Source organism: Diplotaxodon limnothrissa, linkage group LG3, assembly GCF_057381915.1.
Source record: "Diplotaxodon limnothrissa isolate DT_005_m linkage group LG3, D_limnothrissa_male_GT1.1, whole genome shotgun sequence".
Taxonomy (NCBI): Eukaryota; Metazoa; Chordata; class Actinopteri; order Cichliformes; family Cichlidae; genus Diplotaxodon; species Diplotaxodon limnothrissa.
Genome location: NC_140598.1, coordinates 9,139,527 through 9,160,608, shown reverse-complemented (window position 1 = coordinate 9,160,608; position 21,082 = coordinate 9,139,527). Strand labels below are relative to the sequence as shown.

The following is a 21,082-nucleotide window of genomic DNA, read 5'->3' as shown; positions in this document are numbered from 1 at the left end:
GACTTGTTCTCCTCTTCTTCTCCTAATGACACCATTTCTGCTTCATATAAAATTCAATAAAGATGCTGACATGTGTCTGTAGGAACAACATTGAATCTATACCAACTGGAGCCAAACCAGTGGCTCTGCTGGGATCACTGGTGAGCCAACACTTCCTTGTTGGATGCAGATTTCAGGGCTTCCTTTTGCTCCTCCGTTATAACTGTTCTCTCTTCTCAACACATGATGACACAAAGGAATCAGCAGTGACAAAGATGATGCTGAAGAGAAGCACACACTCCACACATATAACAGACCAGTGCAGTTACACACACCTCTGCTCGACATCAGGCCTCAAACAAAGACACAAAACACTAACTTGACTCTAAACAGAAGAAACGAGCAGCTGTTTCTGTTCTGTGCTTATTTATATTTGACACACATGCTTCTCTTTGTGCAAACACACATCGCACTATAAGGGTAACCTCGCACACAATGATTGGACAGCACAGTGATGATGCTGGGAGGTCCTATACGCAGCAACACAGAAACACTGAGAACTTTAAACAATGATGGAAAGTGTTATAAATGACTTGTTGGCCTCTGATCTGTCACAAACAGCTGAAACGTGTCTCTCATGAGTCAAATGAAGGGTTTTTTTTAGTTTTTTTTATATGGCTCAGAAGATCATCATTGCCTAATAATTTTTTTTTTCTCTTTCTTTTTTTTTTTTCCCCCCTCCCGGATAGGACAGGGGGAAAGAATGAAAGAAAGAGAGGGAGAGAAAGAAAGAAAACCAAAGGGGAGAAGAGGCGGTGAGAAGGGGGGAAGAGAGAAAAACAAACAAACAAACAAACAAAAAAAAAAAAAAAACTCCTGGGTCACCTGTATGGAGAAAAAATAACAGAGCAGACAGCAAACAACAAAGAGCAACATAATGAGAGAAAAAAAAAGCACCATCACAATAAACTAGCTAGCAGTAGATATCAATAGTTACTAAATAATAAACGATATTGTGCAGCACGCAAGATAGACAGCGCACAGTGTGCTTTGAGGCAGCAGCCAAGAAAGCTGTAGTCCGCGTCTGTGACTACCCGTGTGTACACCTGTGTGCATACCTGTGTGGATCAGCATGCTTGCATTCCAAAGGTTTCTCCATGTAATGATCTGCTAGGGAGTGTGGGGAGCCACAGCCCTGTCCTCTATGGTATCAAGCAGGTATGGAGGAGATCAAAACTCCAGACATCCAGAGGCCCCCAGAACACAAGAGACCAAGGAAGATCCACAGAGGGGCAGCTACGCCACTGTCCCAGTAGGAGCTAAGGAGAGTCCCAGATGAGGGCTCATTCAGCAGCCGCGGAGCAGAAGCCAGGGGGAGTTGCAGTGACGCGCCCGTGAGCTCCGCCGGCAGCCAGCCGCGCCTGAGTGACCGAGCCCCAGGCCGAGAGGCCGGGGGCACCCCACCTCCGAAATGGCCCGAGCGAGCCCCAAAAAGCGGCCGCCAAGGAGTGAGCCGGTGTGTACCCGGACGCCCACCCCCAGATACAAAGAACCACCAACGCACCGACACCTGAGGGAGTCCGCCACCGGCAGGGGAAGTGGTGGTGGGTGGAGATAGGCCTCCAAACCTTGGAGGGCCCGAGATGTCCCCAGAGAGGTGGCGTCTGATACCCAACCTGACATATAGACACAAACATACAGGCACACACAGACACAAACATCCATTCCCACCCTCATGCTCTCATGTACACTTCACACTCAACCGACGTGGAGACAGACATAAAGAGACGCTGTATACACGATCACACTCCCCAAGCGTACTCTACAAACCGGGTCTAGGTACCCTTGCCCCTGGAGGGGGGAACTGCACCCAGACCCAGGTGGTGTTACCCTTTTCCCTGCGGTGGGGAGAGGCAGACCGCCCCGACTCCGCAGCAGCAGGGAGGCCCCACACCCCAGACCGCAGCCGGACGGCCAACTCCTCCTAGCCCCCCCGCTCCAGCAGGCCGCAGAGAACGGGGGTGAGAGAAGACTCCAAACCTCCCTCCACCCGCTCATTGTAGTGTTGATGCATGTGTGTTCTAAGGTGCAATTAAAACCCAGGAGGGCATGGAGCTACCTGCCAGAGAGCAGCAGGTAAACGCATAGTCCCTCCTGCTAGCCCTCAATGTCTACGTGTATTTCAAATTGAGAGGTGGGCGACGACGCCAGGGGTGAGGTGTACACCCTGATGGTACTTTGGATTCCGTGTATCGTGCCCACCCCCAAGATCCTATATGTATGTGTAATGAGGGTGTGAGTAATGAGAATGTCTAAGTTGTGAGATAAAATTGAGGCAGAGGCAGCCAGAAGGGGACAGAGGGGGGGGTAGCCTCCTCTGCACCCTGGTGACATACCCCTACTCCAAGGCCCTGCATGTGTGGGTGGTTGTGGTGGAGGGGGAGGAGGGAGGCAGCTGGAGATGGGGAGGGAAGGAAGGGAGGGGCAGGTGACCCCTCCCTGGGGCCAGCTCCCCCGCTGACCCCAGTAGGCACTCCCATACTCCGCGACCCGCCAGGGAAAAGGGGGCCCAGGCCCATCCAGACCGGGCCCAGCGCAGCAGCGCCCCCCGGCCCCACAGAGCCCGGGACAGTCCACCCAACCGCACCACAGAGAAAACTGCACCCACCCCATCATCCACTCGTCTTCCAGACTACATGAGACAAAAGACGCCCAGGCTGAGATCTTCCTCCACCTCTCCTGTATCTCCCCCTCCTGCAGAGAGTTCCTGAGGGGAGGAAAGCTCCTGCAAGGTGTGACAATCTCCCCCACCGGTTGAAGAGCCCCACGGGCGACTCGACACACCGGCGGCACCCTGCGCCAGGGATGGGCCCCCATGCACCCACCCGCCCACAACCCCGGCAACACACAAACCAGGACCCAAGGCCCCGAGGCCCGGCCAGGGCCCCGGCCCAGAGACGGAGTGCCCCCAGACCCTCACGCCCATCCCAGACCCACCCAGGGGCAGACAGGCTACCAGGTCAGTAACCCACGTCCATCATCACAGACCCTCCCCTAGCCCCGCTGCACGGAGCCACGAGGAAATAGTCAGAAAAGAGCCCCCAACCGGACATGACCACTATCCCGGGTTGAGCCCCCCAAGGAAGATGCCTCCGGGAACCCCCCGACGCCCTAAGCCTGTCCCTGCCCCCACACCAATCACAACATTGAAGGCGGGACCAAACTATGACCTCCCACCCTCACCAGGTGATGGAGCCGATCAAAGGAGCCCAGAGCAATTGATCTGATGTGGTGGCCGAGGCTGTATCAAAACTAATGTAATCTAATAGATATTTTCTATATTGGTTAGAATTAACGGTGTGTTCACACCGAACGCGATGGACGCGAATAGAGCGTCAGGTTTACATGTAAAGTCAATGGAAAGGCGCGATGACGCGCGATTGCGGGTCCCGCGAAAATTCGGAAGCAGATTTGCGTCGCGAAAACGCCAAAACGCGTGAAACGCGCGTCAGTGTAGCGCGTCTGGCGCGTTTGACGCGCGAATAAAACCACGCGCGTGAGTTTTTGTGTTGCACTTTGTGCATACGCGCGTTTCGCGTCTACCGCTCGAGTTGGAAAAATCTGAACTCCAGCGTCAAATCGCGCCGCGACAACCAATCAGGAGCCTGGTGACGTGGCTGTTACCTAGGTCAAAGGGGCAGATCCAGCCAAAGCCTTTCATACTTCAATGGAGGGGAAGGCTAATCAATGCGGTAGCAAACAACTCGGAGCTGTACAACACCAGCTGCTTTCAGTACCGAGACAGGAATAAAAAGGACCGAGCTTGGAGGAAGATATGTGAAGAGATCGGGCAACCTGGTAAGTTCATTCATTTCTCTTTTGAAAGTTTTCACTGACCCGGGGAAGCCGCACAAAAGCTAGCAAGCCACCGCTATTTTCCCACTGACGTACAAATACCGTTCTGCTTTTATGCATGTTATCATTTAGGAATATATTTTATTGTTTATTAATAAACAGCACACAGTGGTCCCGCTGTTCATCCGTCACTGCTTTGCTTTTTCGCTGATTTTTTATTGCACAGTACAGCATTGCATTCTGCAGCCTGATTGACAAATCTGCTCCGTGCCGTGTCTCCTGCGCTTGCCAAATTTATCACGTTTGGTTTTGATAACCATCGCGTCCAATAGAAAAAACAGCACAAAAACACCCATAACTATGAGCCTCATTCGGAAATAGACACCTGCACCGTGAGGGAAAAAGGCGCACGAAAGTGGCGGGCAGATGAAGACAAACCGCGGCATAATAATACTTTTACGTTTTGCAATCTACAAAGGTTTGCACTTTGAGAATCAATTGTGAGAACTGTGACCAGGGGCTAGTTATTCTGAGAACCCCTGCAATAAATGAGGGACCACTGTCTACTCTACGATTATTATATCGAACCTGTTAACATTTAATACTGTATTGATAGAACCAACTGATTCTGCAGCAGAGCATCCCCAGTCCCTGAGCTCCTGCTGCTGCACCCACAGATATGTACAGCAAGCACTGATACCTTTTTAGTCGGTGGGATTCCCTTGTGATCACCTTTACTAAATATCTACAACCAATCTGATTATATCCTGTTATTGTTTTTTTTTTTTTTTCAATGTTGAAATTAAAATCTAGTAGCAGCCTTCTCATTTCTTTGTGTTTTGTGCTGTTTTACAGGCCCACAGAGGAGGACGGCTCCGAGGCAGATGAGGGACGGGTCCCAGGACGGTCCATCGGCGGTGGAGCTGGCCATCCTGGAGTCCCTGAAGAGGCCACACCAGTCTCCAATGGAGCATTTCCTCCTCAGCCTTGTTCCTGCTCTGGAGAGCAGTTGGTCCTTTTTATTCCTGTCTCTCTGTAAATTCTTATATTTTATATATTTATGTTTAATGTTTTTCTGTTTGAGACTTTTAATATTATTTTAAATAAATGTTTATAATGACTAATGTCTCAGTTCTACTACACAGCAAATGTTGGCACACGACTTGACACATGTAGACTTTATTTCATATTATACTAATGACAAAATATACTGATACAGTGGGATGCAGAAGTTTGGGCAACCTTGTTAATAGACATTATTTTCCTGTATAAATCGTTGGTTGTTACAATAAAAAATGTCAGTTAAATATCATACAGGAGACACACACAGTGATATTTGAGAAGTGAAAAGAAGTTTACTGGATTTACAGAAAGTGTGCAATAATTGTTTAAACAAAATCAAGCAGGTGCATCAATTTGGGCACCACAAAAAAGAAATGAAATAAATATTTAGTGTATATCAATGTGTGTGTCTCCTATATGATATATGGGGTGCCTTTGTCTGGATGTGCTTCCCATCCAGAGCTGCACAGCACAGAGGAAAGTTCCAGCGCTCCTGGAATCCCTCTGTGATGGAGCGCCAGTCTCCAGGTGAAGGCACAGCCATGAAGTCGTCCACTAGACAGTCCCAGATGGACGTCGCTGCCTGGGGGGTGATCTGGCTCACCGTGGACACACCGACTCTGAAACTGAACGCGATGGTCCTGAAGGAGTCCCCGGTGACAAGGAACCTGGACAAAATTGTTCAAAATTAGTATCATGTGTGCTGCAGTTACAAAATACATTATTCAAATTCCAAAATACTTTTGTGATGTCAGATTTAAATCACAAAACATGAATCTTACATAAAACCTTTTGTAATTATAAGGATAATTACAAAATGTATATTAGATAATATCTAAAACAGTTGTGTTTTGTTTTAACTTTAACATATCATAATTTGATTGGTAGCAACTTTCACAACTACAGTGAGCCAATCACTCATAATTCCTAAACATGTCAATCAGGTAGGAATGAAGTAAAACATTAATAGAAATAAAGAGTTGTGTGTTGACATGTAGCCCTTTCCTTGCTTAAATCATTAATATTTTTGAAAAATTAATCTGTGATAAGACAGCTTATCAAGATAGAACCATGTAACTAGAGATGAACCAAACTGTTCAGTTTTATCTAACTCTGTTTTAATAAAGGCTGTGACCCCTGCTATAGAGTCTGACAGCTGCAGGGATTATATACAAATATTCAACTATCCCAGAATTAAACCAGGTCTAAATAAAAAGGAGTGAGTATCACTACAAAGGTTAACTCAGTGGTCCTAATGCTACAGTTTGATATCAGCAAACACCGAGCGCATACATTGATGTGACACCACAGCCATGCTATCATTCAAACACTGATAACAGCATAAATCGAATTAAATCGGGACTTGATGAGACCTTCTGAGTATCACTAGAAATATTATAAAGAGTCGTCTCTGTACCACAGTTTGCTTTCAGTAAACACCGACAGCATTCACTGTTAGCATAGCACATCCATGTTAGCAGTGTATAACTGGATGGATTAGCATATTAGCACAGATATCAATAAAGGACTACCGTATTAAATAGTTTTACTAACCTCAGGCAGACGGACAGGCGCTCTGCAGGTGGGATTGAGCGTCTGTAGTTGGTGTCTAGGCGGGCAATGCTGGGACCGACGAGGGAAAGCAGGTCCTCAAACTGGCCGACGGTGATAGCGCTGGAATCGGCCGTCATCCAGGCGCAGCTCCTGGAGCAAGTGGTGAAACTCACCAAACTGCTCATGCCTCTGGAGGACCTGATGGACCCAGGTATGGCGAGAACGTCTTTTACGCTGCTGCTCTGCTCTCCACAGTACATAGAGAAGGGAGACTCTCTCTTCAAGCGCTAGCTCGATAGCTGCCATCTTGCAAAACCAGGTCTGGCACAACTCCCTCCCACATTCCTCCCACATTTCCGGTTCACGCGCGTCAAAATATCATATTTTGACGCGCGATGGATTTTTCTTGGACACGCGTTGAGACGCGAATGTACACGCGTCAAATTAGGGGCGTTTGGGGCGTTTTATTCGCGTCCATCGCGTTCGGTGTGAACACACCGTAAGATTGTTTTTATTTTTCCAGTTCATGAGGACAGTTTTCTTGGCTATGCATAGGGCAGTGAAAACCATATGGGCTATATTGTTTTCTGAAGTGACATTATCTAAGCTGCCCAACAAACACACTAAGGGGGAAGTTGGAATGTTACATTTCAGACACTTTGATAAGTTTTCACATATCTCGCGCCAAAACTTCTGCACTGGTGGACAGAACCAAAGAGCGTGAATGTAATTGTCTGGTGTATTGCTTTGACAGTGTGAGCAGTTGTTGGAAGATGTAAAGCCCATCTTGAACATCCGATGACCTGTATAGTGCACTCTATGTAGTATTTTTCACATGAAGGTTTTTGACAGAAAGGACAAAAAGTAGCTGCAGTCAGTTTGTGTCATTTTTATATTTATTCATCTGGGAGAAAAATCTGAGGGACATTAAAATGTGTTTTCAACAGAGACAAGAACATAAATATAACAGAACAGGTAAATGAACATGTTTCAAGGAAACAGCTGGACTGATCAGGTCCAAACACAGAGTGATAAACTTGTCAAACAGCTGTCATATCTTTATATATAAGTTCTTTATAAATGCTGTTCACTGCAGTCTGTTTACTAATAATGTCAAACTGTTAGAAACACAGAAACATCAGAATGGTCTTTGTTCACAGAAACCTGTCTAGGATCCTTTGTTGTTCTTTTGATGCAGAGTTACATTATAAATATAAAGAGTTATTTCAGAGTCTCATCAGTTTTCCTGCATGTCTTCATTTAACACATCAGCAGGGCTGAAGCTCTCATGTTAAACACACACTGATCTATGGACACATTCATGTGTTTCTAACAGAACCAGGCTGTTATCAGCCTGCACTAACATTATGTCACACACACTGAATGTAACAGTGACAGTTTACATCATCACACAATTAGCTGTGATTGTTTCACTGTCATCAAACTAGTCAACAGGAAGTAGAATCAATAGAAACCAATCATTTACTGACAGCATGTCTGATGGAAATAAGTGCAGATTATGTATGAAGTCTAACTGCACACAGTAACTGTGTTCCAATAAGGACTTAACAGCGCCCTCTGCTGGAGTGTTTCACACTGAGAGCAGCTTTCCTCTGAATTCAGTGAGGTTATGACTGAAATTATTGGTGTAGTCGGTTTTATAAAGACCAGACCAGTAAAAACAAGAGTGTCTCTGCTGTCTGTGAGGAGATGGAGCTGAACATCAAGCTGTGCTGTTTCACAGTGAAGCCAGGCGGCTATCACCAGGAAAAGTCTTGTCCTGAGTTTTTGAGCTCAGAGAGCAGATCAGATGTTTTTGGAGCAAGAGCACAAGTATGAAGTCGCAGAGTTAGTGATGAGAGCTTCCTGGCAAAACTGGCCTACCTGTGTGACATATTTGGAAATGAAGTAAATCTACAGCTTCAAGGGAAAGATAAAAACCTCCCTCAGGTCACAAGATCAGCTCTGTCACTGGAAAGCTTGCAGTGTGGGGCAGGAGACTCGATGAAGGAGACACAGATTCATTGGAGAACCTGCATGAATTTGTTGACACTACTGACGATGATGCCGCCTCAGTGACTCCATATATCAAGCAGCATATTTCATCACTGATGGGATCATTTTAAAAGGACTTCCATGAAAACAGTTCCCAGCATGACCAGCTCCAACTGGTTTCAGCTTTGCAGAGCAGAACCAGTTCATTGACGTCTGACTCCACACTGAGACTGCAGTTCACATCACAGACACTGAGTGGATTCTGGCTGAGTGTAGAGAAGCAGTATCCACTCTGAGGGCAGCAGGCTCTGGGCGTTCTTCTTCCTTTGGTCTCATCTTTGTGAGGCTTCTCTGCTGCTGCTGCAGACCAAGTCCAGGTCCCAGCTAAACACTGAGCAGGAGCTGAGAGCTGCAGGATCCTGCTTCAAAGCTGCTTTGAAAAGCTGTGCAAGACATCGCAGACATCCTGGAGTCAATCGACAAGTGATTGTCCAGTTTCGATGCGAGGCTGGCCCTGGTGGAGATTTTACACTGGGAATTTAAATCTCTGAGAGAATCCCTGGAATTCAGCCAGCAGCAGGTGGAAACGCTTGCTGCTGAAAATGCCACGCTACGGGAGTCGGTCAAATCTCTCACCGATAACGTGACCCAGCTAAACATTGAAAATAAAAAAATAAAAGAGTCCGTTATCGATCTACAAGCCCGTAGCATGAGAGATAATCTTGTGTTCTCTGGTATTCCAGAATCTACCGGAGAGGATGCGGAGGCAACGGTGAAAAGCTTCAGCAAAATCCACCTGAAGCTGCCGGAGGACATCGTAAAGAACATCGACTTCGATAGAGTACATCGCTTGGGGGGCGTGCGGTCGCGGACCGGGAGACCACGGCCTATTGTGGCCAAATTCGGGCAATTCAAACAGAAGGAACAGGTGAAGAGTCGCGGCAGAGAGCTGAAAGGAACGGACTTCAGCGTGAACGACCAGTTCCCCAAAGAGATCCTGGAATGACGCAAGGTCCTGTTCCCAGTTCGATGTAGCTTCATCCAGAAAGGCTCCCATGCTGTCATCGCCGTGGACCGGATCTACGTGGACGGACAGCTGTACCGCACCACACCGTGGTTATACTGACTGCACTCCAGATAAGAACCCGCTACACTCTTTTCTTATTCATTCACACTTTCTCCTTTAACATGGGTTTAACCTAGTAATATCAATATGATGTCATAGCAGATATAACACCGTCACCCTCCGTCATTACTTTAATTGGAATGTTTCCGTTTCGTTTCTTTTTTTTGTTGTTGCTCACAGTTCATGTGGTTTCTTTCTTTCTCTTGTCTTTCACTGCTGTGATCACCTACTTCCCCACTCACCTACAAACAAACACCCTATATTTCTCCATATTTTCACACCACGATCACGCAAACACATCCGCTCAACGGCAGCACATTCACAACAGCCTCACAGCACGCACAGACTTGCAGGACACATAAGCAAGCCACGCTTGTTCATATTAGTGAATATTCACACACATAGTCAGACTTATGGAGCCTCTCACCTCACTTCTTTTTCTCTTTCTATTTACAAACAAGGGATGTTTCCACACTCTCTCCACCTGTCTAAACGAAACACCCAGCGTACATCATTAGACATACACACACAATTATGGGCATGCTGAGGTTTCTCACATGGAATATAAATGGAGCTGGCACCAGAGGAAAGAGGTTAAAGATATTTAACCAGCTTAAAAAACTACAGGCAGATGTTGTTTTATTACAAGAAACTCACAGACCTGTCACAGGTTTAAACGAACTTAAAACACCTGAGTTTCCTAACGTGTTTGCAGCCTGTTATAATTCTAGACAACGGGGAGTAGCAATTTTAATACATAAAAATGTTAATTTTACAGTACTCGACACAGTTATAGATCCAGAGGGTAGATTTCTAATTATTAAACTATCAATATTGAACAAAAAACTATGTATTGTAAGTATATATGGTCCAATTGTTGATGAACCCTCATTCTTCCACGGATTTTTTAGTGCACTCTCTGAACACCTTGATTGCGCACTCATTCTTGGCGGTGACCTCAACCTTGGACTAAATGAAGAAATGGAAAGGCTCAACACAACAGGAACTCAGCGCAATTGGCAATCCACAAATATAATCAAACAGTATATGAGCGACTTTGGCCTTCGCAATGCATGGCGCTCCCTTCACCCCAACAGTAAGGAATATACTTTTTTCTCGCATGTTCATCACTCTTACTCTCGTCTGGATTATTTTTTGGTCAGCAGCTCACTGCTGTGTGACATTTCAGACACTGAGATTCATCCTATAGCTGTCAGTGATCATGCTCCTGTATCTTTAACACTAATGCACAAGAATAATACTACGCCAAGTAAAAACTGGAGATTTAATACATCACTGCTTAAAGATGAAGACTTTATTAAATATTTTAAAAAGGAATGGACTTCATACTTAGACTTTAATGACACTCCCGGAATATCTGCTTCTGTTCTATGGGAAGCAGGGAAAGCTGTGATGAGAGGTAAAATAATTTCTTTCTCATCACACAAAAAGAAAGAAGAAAACAAAAATATTCAGGAATTAGAAAAAACCATCAAATCACTAGAAGAAGCCTACGCGTGCAACCAAGATCAGGAAACATTGAACAAAATATGCAAGACAAAACTAGAATTAAATGAAACTATTAATAAAAAACCACAATTCCTTATACAAAGACTTCGCTTGCAGAATTTTGAACACAGTAACAACTCAGGTCGATTTCTAGCTAACCAGTTAAAAATAAATAAAGAAAAAACAACTATATGTGCTGCTAAAGATTTATCGGGGAACACAATATATGACCCTGGAAGAATAAACAACATTTTTAGGGATTTCTATGAAACTTTATACTCACCACAAATAAACCCATCTAAAAATGAAATTGATCGGTTTCTTGACAACGTAACTCTCCCAAAATTACTAGACAGTCAAGCAATGGAACTGGATTCGCCACTGACGCCAAGTGAATTCCAGGAAGCCCTGATAAGTATGCCCAATAATAAGGCTCCAGGCTCCAGGTCCAGACGGCTTCCCTGCAGAATTCTACAAAGAATTCTGGACAATTCTGGCACCAGTATTCCACGGCATGTTGCAGGAAATCGAGGAAAATGGCAGACTACCACCAAATATGAATTCTGCCAACATTAGTCTCCTGCTAAAACCAGGCAAAGACCCTTTATTTCCCTCAAGCTATCGTCCAATTTCTCTTTTAAATGTAGACCTTAAAATAATCTGCAAAGCTCTCTCAAAGAGATTAGAGAAAATAACCCCCCTCTTAATTCATCCTGACCAAACTGGTTTCATAAAAGGTCGGCACTCCTCAACAAACACTCGTAGATTACTTAATTTAATAGACTACTCATACAATAAAAACGTTGAAACCATAATATTATCTCTAGATGCAGAAAAAGCATTTGACAGAGTTAACTGGAAATTTTTATTCGCAACTTTACACAAATTTGGTTTCGGAAACTCTTTTATAAACTGGATAAGAATATTATACAATTCCCCAACAGCTCGTATCAGAACAAATGACCAGACATCCTCCAGCTTCTGTCTCCTGAGGGGCACCAGGCAGGGATGCCCACTCTCCCCTTCACTTTTTGCAATTTTTATCGAACCTCTAGCGGCAGCATTTAGACAGGCTACAACAATTAAGGGCATAAAATGTAAGAACATAGAACATAAAATCAGTCTCTATGCGGATGATGTGTTGCTTTTTCTGCAAAACACACAAACCAACCTCTCTGAGGTAATTACTCTAATAAACTGGTTTTCAAGAGTTTCAGATTATTCAATTAAGTGGCCAAAATCTACAGTTCTCCCCATTAACTGCTCCTTCCATAATTCTTCCTCTGCCCCACTGCAATCTGGAAATATTAAATATTTAGGTATTAATGTTTCTCCTAAGCTTTCAGACTTAACTAAATTAAATCACATCCCACTTCTAAAGAAAGTAGAAGGCGATCTGACTAGATGGAAATCTTTACCCATATCACTCATGGGAAGGGTCACCACTATAAAAATGATGATCTTGCCAAAAATAAATTACTTATTTTTGATGATCCCTAACAAACCATCACAAGATTGGTTCAGATCTCTGGATTCATATATTTCCAAATTCCTTTGGAAAGATAAACCCCCGCGTATCAGCTTAAAAACGCTACAAAGAACCAAGGATAGAGGAGGATTAGATCTGCCTAATTTTCACCAATACTTCTTAGCCAACAGGCTTCAGTTCATCTCAGAATGGTCAAAACATACCTTCCTAGATGAGCCCTGGCTAGATGTTGAACAGGCACTATGCAAGGATCTAGAGATTTCAGACCTACCATTTATTAGCTCAAACATCAAAAGACATGAATGCTTTAAAAGTATCAACATCAGCTTCTCTCTGACAGCATGGTGGGAGTTTCTAAAAATAACGGAGTCTTCACTAATCCCATGCAAACGTACACCTATCTGGAATAACCCTGACATATTACAAAACAATAATATGATTAATTTCCCAGAATGGAGTTGTAAAGGAATTAAATACTTAGAACGTATATTGGAGGGAACAGAATTTATCCCATTTGACAGACTAGTTGCACAATATGGGATCAACAAGAAAATTTTTTTAGAATATCAACAAATTAAATCCATAATAAAAAAGAAATTTAACCTCAGTCAAGTTGAATTACAAACACCACCAAGTGCGGCACATTTCCTTACTCTTAAATCCCCCAAATTATTATCTAAAATATACAGAACACTTTCTAAATTAGATGAATCAATATCCCTTCCTATTGCAAAGTGGGAAGCAGATTTATCAGTCAGTTTAGACCAAAACTTCTGGTCTCAGGTATGCTTAAAAACTTTTAAATTGATTAAAAATCCCAGTCTGCAATTAATACAATACAAAATACTACATAGAGTGCACTATACAGGTCATCGGATGTTCAAGATGGGCTTTACATCTTCCAACAACTGCTCACACTGTCAAAGCAATACACCAGACAATTACATTCATGCTCTTTGGTTCTGTCCACCAGTGCAGAAGTTTTGGCGCGAGATATGTGAAGACTTATCAAAGTGTCTGAAATGTAACATTCCAACTTCCCCCTTAGTGTGTTTGTTGGGCAGCTTAGATAATGTCACTTCAGAAAACAATATAGCCCATATGGTTTTCACTGCCCTATGCATAGCCAAGAAAACTGTCCTCATGAACTGGAAAAATAAAAACAATCTTAATTCTAACCAATATAGAAATTATCTATTAGATTACATTAGTTTTGATACAGCCTCAGCCACCACATCAGATCAATTGCTCTGGGCTCCTTTGATCGGCTCCATCACCTGGTGGGGGTGGGGGGTCATAGTTTGGTCCCGCCTTCAATGTTGTGATTGGTGTGGGGGCAGGGACAGGCTTAGGGCGTCGGGGGGTTCCCCAGAGGCATCTTCCTTGGGGGGCTCAACCCGGGGTAGCGGTCATGTCCGGTTGGGAGCTCTTTTCTGACTATTTCCTCGTGGCTGCCTGCAGCGGGGCTAGGGGAGGGTCTGTGCTGATGGACGTGGGTTACTGACCTGGTAGCCTGTCTGCCCCTGGGTGGGTCCGGGATGGGCGTGAGGGTCTGGGGGCGCTCCGTCTCTGGGCCAGGGCCCTGGCCGGGCCTCGGGTCCTGGTTTGTGTGTTGCCGGGGTTGTGGGCGGGTGGGTGCATGGGGGCCCATCCCTGGCGCAGGGTGCCGCCGGTGTGTCGAGCCGCCTGTGGGGCTCTTCAACCGGTGGGGGAGATTGTCACACCTTGCAGGAGCTTTCCTCCCCTCAGGAACTCTCTGCAGGAGGGGGAGATACAGGAGAGGTGGAGGAAGATCTCAGCCTGGGCGTCTATTGTCTCATGTAGTCTGGAAGATGAGTGGATGGTGGGGTGGGTGCAGTTTTCTCTGTGGTGGGGTTGGGTGGACTGTCCCGGGCTCTGTGGGGCCGGGGGGCGCTGCTGCGCTGGGCCCCGGTCTGGATGGGCCTGGGCCCCCTTTTCCCTGGCGGGTCGCGGAGTATGGGAGTGCCTACTGGGGTCAGTGGGGGAGCTGACCCCAGGGAGGGGTCACCTACCCCTCCCTTCCTTCCCTCCCCATCTCCAGCTACCTCCCTCTTCCCGCTCCACCACAACCACCCACACATGCAGGGCCTTGGAGTAGGGGTATGTCACCAGGGTGCAGAGGAGGCTACCCCCCCCCCCCCCCCCCTGTCCCCCTCTGGCTGCCTCTGCCTCAATTTTATCCCACAACTTAGACATTCACATTACTCACACCCTCATTACACATACATATAGGATCTTGGGGGTGGGCACGATACACGGAATCCAAGTTACCATCAGGGTGTACACCTCACCCCTGGCATCGTTGCCCACCTCTCAATTTTAAATACACGTAGACATTGAGGGCTAGCAGGAGGGACTATGCGCTTACCTGCTGCTCTCTGGCAGGTAGCTCCATGCCCTCCTGGGTTTTAATTGCACCTTAGAACACACATGCATCAACACTACAATGAGCGGGTGGAGGGAGGTTTGGAGTCTTCTCTCACCCCCATTCTCTGTGGCCTGCTGGAGCGGGGGGGCTAGGAGGAGTTGGCCGTCCGGCTGCGGTCTGGGGTGTGGGGCCTCCCTGCTGCTGCGGAGTCGGGGCGGTCTGCCTCTCCCCACCGCAGGGAAAAGGGTAACACCACCTGGGTCTGGGTGCGGTTCCCCCCTCCAGGGGCAAGGGTACCTAGACCCGGTTGGTAGAGTATGCTTGGGGAGTGTGATCGTGTATACAGCGTCTCTTTATGTCTGTCTCCACGTCGGTTGAGTGTGAAGTGCACATGAGAGCATGAGGGTGGGAATGGATGTTTGTGTCTGTGTGTGCCTGTATGTCTGTGCCTACATGTCAGGTTGGGTATCAGATGCCACCTCTTTGGGGACATCTCGGGCCTTCCAAGGTTTGGAGGCCTATCTCCACCCACCACCACTTCCCCTGCCGGTGGCAGACTCCCTCAGGTGTCGGTGCGTTGGTGGTTCTTTGTATCTGGGGGTGGGCGTCCGGGTACACACCGGCTCACTCCTTGGCGGCCGCTTATTGGGGCTCGCTCGGGCCACTTCGGAGGTGGGGTGCCCCCGGCCTCTCGGCCTGGGGCTCGGTCACTCAGGCACAGCTGGCTGCCGGTGTAGTTCACGGGCGCGTCACTGCAACTCCCCCTGGCTTCTGCTCCGCGGCTGCTGAATGAGCCCTCATTTGGGACTCTCCTCAGCTCTTACTGGGACAGTGGCGCGGCTGCCCCTCTGTGGGTCTTCCTTGGTCTCTTGTGTTCTGGGGGCCTCTGGATGTCTGGAGTTTTGATCTCCTCCATACCTGCTTGATACCATAAAGGACGGGGCTGTGGCTCCCCACACTCCCTAGCAGATCATTACATGGAGAAACCTTTGGAATGCAAGCATGCTGATCCACACAGGTATGCACACAGGTGTACACATGGGTATTCACAGACGCGGACTACAGCTTTCTTGGCTGCTGCCTCAAAGCACATTGTGCGCTGTCTATCTTGTGTGCTGCACAATATCGTTTATTATTTAGTAACTATTGATATCTACGGCTAGCTAGTTTATTGTGATGGTGCTTTTTTTTATTATTATGTTGCTCTCTGTTGTTTGCTGTCTCCTCTGTTTTTTTTCTCCATACAGGTGACCCAGGAGTTTTGTTTTTTCTGTTTGTTTTTTTTTCTCTCTTCCCCCCCTTCTCACCGTCTCTTCTCCCCTTTGGTTTTCTTTCTCTCTCTCCCTCTCTTTCTTTCATTCTTTCCCCCTGTCATGTCTGTCCCGTTTGCAACTGAAAATAAAATAAATTCATAATTATAATAAAGGTCAATCAAATGGACCAATATGGCAAGGCCATGATGATCCACTTGGTAAAATAAATCCGCTTGGCATCTTTCTTGGCCTCAAGACAACAATTCTGATGGCTATAGATCCAAACGGGACAACAAAAAAAGAAAGAAAATTATAGATGTGATGGTAACAGAGACAGTAGGTTTCCTAATTTGCGGAGGAGATTTAAAAATACATCTACAACCAAAGCTAGATATTTCCAATAGAAAAGCACAGAATACTAAAACATTAATTAAGAACATAAATACATTGATGAAGGAGGTGGGACTAATTGATATATGGAGAGACTTGCATCCCTACCAAAGGGATTATACTTATTTTTCCTCACCGCACTCGTTATACACAAGAATAGATTATTTCATAACTTTTGGGAAAAATAAAGATAAAATAAACACTTGTGCAATTGGAGCAATAGAGTTAAGCGATCATGCACCAGTATACCTGTCTGTTGATTTAAACGTGCAACCAAAACTCAATAATTGGAAATTAAATTCAAGCTTACTGAATGATCCTCACTTTAAAGGACACATTAAGAAAGAGATTCACTTCTATATGGAAACTAATGATAATGGTGAGGTGTCTCCTCCTATACTGTGGGATGCCTTAAAAGCTGTCCTGAGAGGGAAAATTATAGCAATATCCTCTTATAAGAAAAAGATGAGAAATAAGAAATTAGAAGAGCTACAAAATAAGAATTAGAGAAAAGGCATGAAAGAAAAACATCTCAGGATATATTAGAGGAAATTAGGAAAACAAGAAATGAAATAAATGATTTGACCACATATGAAATTAAAAAAAAAATAATGTTTCTTAAACAAAGGTATTATGAGGGAGGATCTAGCCTGGAAACTAAAAAAGAAAATAGCAGATAATACAGTTCACAAAATTAAACATCCAGTGACAAAACTAATAAAAAAATAAACCAATAGAAGTTCAGAGTGCATTTGAAACATTTTATAAGACTCTGTATGCTAATAACACAGAGAGTAGTATAGTTGAAATTAACAGTTTTTTAGATTCTCTTGATTTACCAGTACTGAATGAAGAACAGAATAAAACTCTGATTGAAGATATAACAGAAAAGGAACTAAGAATAGCAATAAAATAAATAAATCTCCAGGATCAGATGGATATACGGCAGAATGGTACAAGGAGCTAAAAGAAGAATTAATACCAGTGATGCTTCTAACAATGAATTGGATCCTAAAGAAGTCTCAAGTACCTTCTAGCTGGAAAGAAGCAATTATCTCTGCCATCCCAAAAGAAAGCAAGGATAAATTAGAATGTGTGTCATATAGACCAATATCTGTTCTTAATACAGATTACAAGCTGTTTACATCTATCATGGCTCGACGATTAGAAAAGTTCTTACCTAATCTAATTCATAATGATCAAACAGGTTTTATTCGAGAGAGCCAAATACAAGATAATGTACGATGGACATTACAAATTATTAATCATATTCAAAAGAATAAAATAGAAGCAATGGTAATCAGTATCGATGCAGAAAAATCATTCGATTCAGTTAATTGGAACTTTCTTTACAGAGTCTTGCATACATTTGGCTTTCACGAAAATATAATTAAGACAATACAGGCACTTTATGATAACCCTACGGCAAGGATTAAAATTAATGGCTACCTATCAAATAGTATTAAGCTGCAAAGAGGAACAAGGCAGGGCTGTGCGTGCTCACCATTATTATTTGCGTTATATCTGGAACCATTGGCTCAATATATAAGACAAAATAAAGAAGTAGAAGGTATTAATATCCATGAAAAGGAGCATAAATTAGCCTGCTATGCAGATGATATTTTAATATTTTTGGGTCAACCATCAAACTCTTTACCTAAATTAATGCAATCATTTGAATACTTTGGTCGACTATCTGGATATAGGGTTAATATGAGTGAAACACAATTGCTTAAGAACAACTATATTCCATCAGAAGAAATTAAAAATAAGTATCAATTAGCATGGCAAACAGAGTACTTTAAATATCTAGGAGTCATAATACCTAAGGATCTTACAGAACTATTAGAACGAAATTATTTACCAATACAGGAAAAATTAAGGAACATATAGCGAGATGGAATCTAATTCCATATTTAAGTTTATATTCGAGAATAGACTCAATTAAAATTAATATTCTTCCTAAATTATTATATTTATTTCAAACATTACCAATAGAAATTAACCAGAAACAGTTTAATGAATGGGATAAAATTTTGTCAAGATACATATGGCAAGGAAAAAGGCCCCGAATTAGATTTAAAACTCTTCAACTTAACAAAGGAAAAGGGGGTGGGGCTTACCTTCTCTTAGGGAATATTATTGGGCAGCACAATTAAGGCCTATGATATGCTGATGTAATCCTTCATATGACGCTCAATGGAAAGTTATTGAGGAGAGTCTGACCTCCATCCCCATATAAGCTATTATAGCAGATAGAAGCTTGCAAAATTTAATAAAAACTATTGAAAATCCATGGATCAAGTTGACTTTTAAAATTTGGGAAACAGTAATAAAAGAATATAAACTAGAAGAGGATATAGCAGTTCTTAAGTGGTGTGCATATGACACACATTTTGCTCCAAATAAATTGGACACCAGATTCAAAGATTGGACATATAAAGGATTAACAGCTTTATGTATGGTAATGGAGGAAGGCAGACTAATTAGTTTTGATAAAATGAAAGATAAATATTCATTAGAAACACAGGATTTTTATAGATGTCTACAGATGAGGCATTTTGTCAATAAAATGATAAAAGCTAAGGCTGAATTGAGTAAACAGCTGCTAGACGTATTTAAAAGGGCAGTTCAAATAAAAATAGAGGTATTATAGGTGACCTCTATAAAGGATTAACAAATATGAAATTACACTCAACCTTGTATATCAAAACAAAATGGGAAATGGAGGGAGGAATAGAGATAAAGGAGGAAGAATGGACAACAATATGGGCATATCAATGGAAATGTAGCAGCTCACAGAGCTGGCGGGAATTTGGGTGGAAATGCCTGATAAGATATTTTATTACACCTCACCAAAAATCTCACTATGAAGGTAACCCTCCCGCTTGCTGGAGAAATTGTGGAAATACAAATGCAAATCACTATCATATTTTCTGGGACTGTCATGTTATTAAAACTTATTGGAAGGGAATACATGCAGCAATACAAGAGACATTTGGAAGATATTTACCTTTGGAAAGTAAAACTCTACGTTTTGGACTTATGCCAGAAGGATGGACAAAGAACGATAAATACTTGTTTAATATTTTACTGGCAGCAGGCAAAAAAGCCATCACAAAAAAATGGCTTTCTTCAGAGAGCCCAGCTATGAACACGTGGATGAACATCACACTGGACATTTACAGAATGGAGAAAATGACAGCAGATGTGAACTACAAGAGGGACCTGTTTGTATCACGATGGAAGAAATGGATGGACTACATTAGAAAACGCAGGCCAGTTTTTGCTTTTGCGTTAGATTTTGACTTTGTTAACTACTAGAAGACTAGAGGAAAAATTAGTTACATTAATGGAAACAAAAACACACTCCCTATATTTATTTATTTATTTTTCTTTCCTTTTTCTTTTTCTTTATGTATTTTTTATTTATGTTGTTTGTTGTTTCCTGTTTTGCTTCTTTTTCTTTTCTTCTTCTTCTTTCATTCTTATTGTATGGGTATTTTAGTTGTTTAAATATAGAAAAAAATAAAAAAATATATGTACTGAAAGATAGCTGAAGTTGATGGTATTGTATAGTGATTCTAAAATGTCAATAAAAAAAAAAAAGCTGGAATCAAATGAGTCCAAGTCTTCTGCTGATTCAGCATCACATTCATCTTTGCTCCTTGTTCTGCATCCCCACCATGGACTTCATTCCTTTCCAAGCCAGCCTTGAGTGTCCTTTATTCAGCTCATCCTCTGCTTTACTTTTACACCTGATTTTAGCTGCTTTTCTTCTCTCCCTCATAACAAGACAGCTTCTTCTGCCTGAGAACATGTTGGAGTGATTTACTAATCCAGGGCTGATTTTTGGGGAAAATAGTTCCTGTTTTCAAAGTAATCCCCATTTTTCCCAGAATGAAATGTAAGTAGAAATAAATGATCTAAGTGAGAACATGAGCCTTTAAAAAGGCTCTTCTGAGGCTGCTGCCAGTGGTCAAAGCCTCCAACAAAGCTCTGTAAGTACATATGTGATCATAGCTTTAGTTTTTAAATGTTTATTCTAGTTAACACAGATCAGGTGGAACAACTCAAATAAAATATCAAAAATATTAAGTGGTCATCGGTACTCAGTTTGTTCAATACTGAATACAATGGAGCACAAATTGTCCACGTTTCTGAAATATTTCTGGGTGTAACTGTCACCAAAGTGCAATTTAGACCTGGCCTGTGGTTGTTATCTAAGTGATAATCATCAATTCTACTAAAACAAATACAAAATAAAGAAATTTGACACATTCTGTTGATATCAAAAGCACACTGAACAATTCAGTGTTGTTTTACTGCTGTTCTCTCTTCACTTCTTCTCCTCTGATTCTCTCCACATGTTGCTCTGCATCAGTGCTCAGTTTCCTGACAAAACAAGATGAAATATTGCTAAATATAATAGTATCTCATTACACTTCAACAGAAGTGTTTTATTTTTGTAATTGTTTATC

At 43.3% G+C, this 21,082-nt stretch overlaps 1 protein-coding gene across 1 annotated transcript; it reads right to left on the bottom strand.

The window, feature by feature from the left end:
- Window positions 1-5,285: 5,285 nt before the first annotated feature.
- On the bottom strand, window positions 5,286-6,916 carry LOC146634378 (uncharacterized). Its single transcript, XM_085350439.1, has 2 exons — window positions 6,451-6,916; window positions 5,286-5,564 (listed from the first exon to the last, which is right to left on the bottom strand). The coding sequence occupies exons 1-2, from the start codon at window positions 6,708-6,710 to the stop codon at window positions 5,294-5,296; spliced, it is 531 nt and encodes a 176-aa protein (XP_085206565.1). The 5' UTR covers window positions 6,711-6,916; the 3' UTR covers window positions 5,286-5,293.
- Between the last annotated feature and the right edge of the window lie 14,166 nt (window positions 6,917-21,082).